Source organism: Palaemon carinicauda, chromosome 31, assembly GCF_036898095.1.
Source record: "Palaemon carinicauda isolate YSFRI2023 chromosome 31, ASM3689809v2, whole genome shotgun sequence".
Taxonomy (NCBI): Eukaryota; Metazoa; Arthropoda; class Malacostraca; order Decapoda; family Palaemonidae; genus Palaemon; species Palaemon carinicauda.
In genome coordinates, this window is record NC_090755.1 from 22,047,403 (window position 1) to 22,052,402 (window position 5,000).

The following is a 5,000-nucleotide window of genomic DNA, read 5'->3' on the forward strand; positions in this document are numbered from 1 at the left end:
CAACATTCCTTCAAGATATAATCCAAGAACTTTCAAAGGCATTGAATGAAATAGTGGATGTAGTTCACAGCAGAAGATACAAACGGGATTATTAGCTGCGATACGATAGTTTTCTGTATCTTATGATATATAAAGCAATTCTTAAGTTTCTTTTGAATGATTTTTCTTTTGTATTACATTTCCTCTTTATGTGCAAAGACCACATTGATGGAAATCATCAAGAGAAATATGAATGAAATGAGATTCTCTTACTAATTAACTCCCATCTTGTCAGTCATCAGTAGAAGCATCCCACTATTTTCACAATGGCCAAATGAGATATCAAATAGTCTAAAATAATAATTATTTTACATCTCACATAATTGATATCTGGCCAAACTTTTTTACTTTTAATTTTACTATGGATGTCCACACATACTTATAATTGTGACATTAATTTTTGAAAAGAAGCAGGTTCATTATGAGCAACTTGCATAATTGGACTAATTTCGACCCTTAATATATTTTCCTTGCAATTTATGAAAACTGACCAATTTTCCAATTCTTACCTTTGACCTTTGACACTGAGAGGAGCACCAAGTATCCCTCAGCCTCCATGTCTTGCAGTCTGGTCAGAGTCGGAGGAATGACATCATCGCTCACTGTCTCAAGATAGACTTCCAGGACTTTCCATCTGCAAAGCAAAATTTAATGTCCTCTTGTCAACAATAGATATCCCGATTTATTCATACCTGAATAACATGCACACCCATATAAACATACAGAGCATAGCGAGAAAACTTGAAAGGTGAGGAGAAAGGAAATGTTGAAATTATTATTATTATTATTATTATTATTATTATTATTATTATTATTATTATTATTATTATTAGTTAAGCTACCACCTTAGTTGGGAAAGGAGGTTGTTATAAGCCCAACGGCTCCAACAGGGAAGATGTCCTAGTGCGGAAAGGAAATAAGGAAAATAGAATAGTGCGCCTGAGTGTACCCTCAAGCAAGAGAACTCTAACCCAAGATAGTGGAAGACCATAGTACAAAGGCTATGTCATTACCCAAGATTAGCGGTCAATGGTTTGATTTTGGAGGGTCCTTCTCCAAGAAGAGTTGCTTACTATAGCAAAAGAGTCTCTTATACCCTTACCAAGAGGAAAGTGGCTACTGAACAATTACAGCGCAGTAGTTAACCCTTTGAGTGAAGAAGGGTTCGTCGGTTATCTTCGTGTTGCCAGGTGAATGAGGACAGACGAGAATATGTGAAGAATATGCGTTAATATTCGATGGATGTCTAGGCAAAGGAAAATATGTGCTATAACCAAAGAGGGACACAATAAAAGAAATAAAATGGTAAAGTCTAAAGTGAAAAGCTGGAAAACGTAAAAAAGGAAAAAAATCTAAATATCACATCAGGGATGAAGTCACAGATAACAAGAAATAAATAATAACATCAGAAAAGTCACAAAAAAACAAAAATGTTGTGAGTCACAACACTTCAAGTGTCAGTTATAATTACTCAGATATTAATGGACGTTAAGTAATCATGAAAAAGAAAGACTGAAGTTTAAAAAAATATATGTTTAAACTACATTACGTTTAACTGCTGTTTTACATATTCTATTTTTCATTTCCATAGAGAAAATTATAACATGATTTGCATAGTAAGGAATATAGACCATCTAATATAAGTTGAAATAAAGGAAAATGTGATATGTTAAAAGATATTAACTGATACATCATCGAGATAATTAGAAACCACACACACACACACTTGGATTCGAGGAACTCGAACATTAATAGCAACCCTGAAAAAGCTTTGGGAAAAAGTATAATATTCTTGCCAAGGTCATTTTGGTATTATAATGATTTTTGATTGAGTCAAGATAAAAATATACAGTACATACACAATATATCGTAGATATAATATAAACGTCTGTTTGACAATAAACACATGTATATATATATATATATATATATATATATATATATATATATATATATATATATATATATATATATATATATATATATATATATATATATATATATATATATATATATATATAGAATGTGTGTGTATTGATCTTAATACTAACCCGTCATAGTCCACAGAGGCAGCCCTAGAAATCCCAGCGTTAAGAAGCAAAGTGATCCAAAGCTTCAGAAAAAGAAGAAGAGCTGATGGAAAGGTTTTTCCACGTCGAAGGTCCATTCTGAAATCAAGAAACTCATTAATGAAACAAAAACAGTTTCAATAAAGCAATATAGAATCCTGAAACAATACATCATCTGCGCCTTCATTTTGAAATGAAAGAACAGTTGAGAGTCGAGAATAAATTTTCAAATTTAGTTCATTAGAAGTGAGAAGGATTTACTGTACTGTGTGTCTTAGGGACATGGTTTTCATTGATGAAGTACAATATGTTAATATCTAGAAATGCTGAAGCAGCTCGGAGATGTAAGATCAGTTTTACTTTAGTATCAATTGAACAGTCACGCAATTATACTGATAATCGTTCATTATTCTTTTATATAGAGCCGCTAGGATATAAGTAAAATACACCTGCGTGAGTAGTTTGAAGTGAACAACACAAAGGTCAAGAGAGATACTAAGTATTAGTCATCAATAACCTAATAATTAAATAATCAAGCTAATTCTAAACTATATAAAATGCAGTGAAAGGACATTAGTTGAAAATACTTAACAAAATCAATGTGTTTTTTCGTATACGTTTTACAATATTAATGGAAATCAATTTGAATCTTCCCATCCTGACTAAATGAAGCTACTATCGCTTTGGATTGTTTGTTTTACCAACAGGATTCTTGCATAATAAGGCTGTAATTGTTCTTACGAAACTCCCTTTTTAATTAATAACTCCACGCGTCAACATCATATTCATTTTTCGTCATTTATTGGTACAAATTATTCACAATTACATAAAAAACACTTACCTATAGTAATTTTTTTTGTGAGGCAGATTTGCACCGACTCGCATGGGTGCCCTTTTAGCTCGGAAAGTTTCCTGATAGCTGATTGGTCGGAAGTATTCGGACAAAAATACTTCTGACCAATCAGCTATTAGGAAACTTTTCCAGAGTTAAAAGGGCACCCTTGCAAGTCGGCGCAAATCTGCCTCACTAAAAAAAAAAAAAAAAACTGACTATAGTTATTGTCCTTTAAAAAATAAAGGTTAGATATCGGTATTCAGTACTGACTGATTAACGTGGAATAGGTAGAACTCGTCATACAGAATTCCTATGAATTCTACACTGGAATAAAGGATCAAACCACGCACCCAGCAATGCGGTCCCTCCACTACACCACACTTGTAGATAAAACCTAGCACAACTGTTATAAGCTTATAACCCTGGGTTAAAAAAAGCTTTTAAAATTACTCTAGCAAGACTTCAAATAAAATTCTTTCAATAATATAAAAAAAAAAAAAACATATCGCTTAATCAAAGAAAATTTCAATAACAATGGTTTAAGAATACGTAATTCGAAAAAACATTGAAATCTCAAATGAAGAAATCTTCTGGCAACGGAAAACAAGAGACACTGAGTTCCCCCAGGAAAGCGAGAAGTTCAGAGGCTGAAAATGTTATGAAACCTGACATTAAATGAAAGCTTTCAAGAACAACCTCCAATGAAATATATAAATCCAATTGTATTCGTTATAATAATATCAGAACGTATCAATGCTAATCATTATACTACCAGGTTGTGGTGGCCGATATGGTAACGTCCCTGACTGGTTAACGCCAGACAAAGATTCGAGTCCCTCTCAAACTTGTTAGTTTCTTTGGTCGCTGCAACTTCGCCACCCTTGTGAGCTAAGGATGGGGGATTTGGGGGAGCCTGTAGGTCTATCTATTGAGTCATCAGCAGCCATTGCCTGGCCCTCCTTGATCCTACAGTAGCATGGGTGGAGAGGGGGTTTGGGCGCTGATCATATGTATATATGGTCAGTTTTTAGGGCATTGTCCTGCTAGATATTGCAATGTCACTGGCCCTTTCCTCTGCCATTTATAAGTGGCCTTTCGACCTTTAAACCTACTAAATATATCTTGTACAAGAAACATATCCCTTTAAAATATCTACTTTTTCATACCATTTTAATCAGTTTAATCTCTAAATTTTGAATCAAAGTGACACCTCCGGAACGAGATATCAGTACCAAGAATATAAAGATGAAGAAGAATGGCAAATACCTTTGACACCAGGGGAATTTATGTGGTATGTGGAGAGAAGCTTCATTATGCTCATTTGTCTCTTCAACGGCTCCTACGCATATCCTAATTCTGCTGACATGCAGAATGAACACAAAAGAACTTCTTTTTCTCTTATAAGCTTTCGTATTTCGTCATAACCTTTACATCTCGGAAAACAATTAATCTTCTTCCTTTTATGGTTATCAATAAAGGGAGAATAGTTAAGTAAGGCAAAGGTAAAGAAGTAGGACAGATAAGTGGGAAGGATCAATGCACTTGGTGTGGCGGTAGATTAAAGATCACAGTGCTTTCTCATTTGGATTAGTTAATAAACAAGGATGGAAATCACTCTAAAATAAAAATAACAAGAAATACATAGTATAATCTAAAAAAGATACCCGGCAAACTTTAGTTATTTTTTTCTATGAAATAATGCATTTTGATATACTCTAGTGCATAATTATGTAAGCAACAGTCTGGCTTAGAACACAGAGCGATGTTTCTAGTCAGCGTTCTCCATCTACCTCTGTCCCACACCTCTTCACCGGTTACATCTCTTTGATCGAAGGTCATCCTTAATACAGTCCACCCACCTTCGCTTTGGTCTCCCTCTCCTTCTCGTTCCCTGTATATCTTTATATATATATATATATATATATACATATATATATATATATATATATATATATTCATTCTGAGGTTGGGTAACTTAACGTGATGGAAGGGTTTGTGTATCGCCATGATCAGCAAAGCTAGTCAAATCCACTCTTACTAGGTTGGTTTCCTGTGAA

The 5,000-nt window shown here is 33.8% G+C and overlaps 1 protein-coding gene across 1 annotated transcript in view; it reads right to left on the reverse strand.

Annotated features, from left to right (window-relative positions):
- Positions 1–5,000, reverse strand: part of LOC137624898 (carboxypeptidase B-like) — a 69,644-nt gene that overhangs the window by 62,536 nt on the left and 2,108 nt on the right. Inside the window, exons 2-3 of the mRNA XM_068355833.1 lie at positions 2,091–2,207; positions 549–673 (exon numbers count right to left, since the gene is read on the reverse strand). Of these exons, the coding sequence (XP_068211934.1) occupies positions 549–673; positions 2,091–2,206 (241 nt within the window). The 5' untranslated portion in view covers position 2,207. The remainder of the gene's footprint in view (positions 1–548; positions 674–2,090; positions 2,208–5,000) is intronic.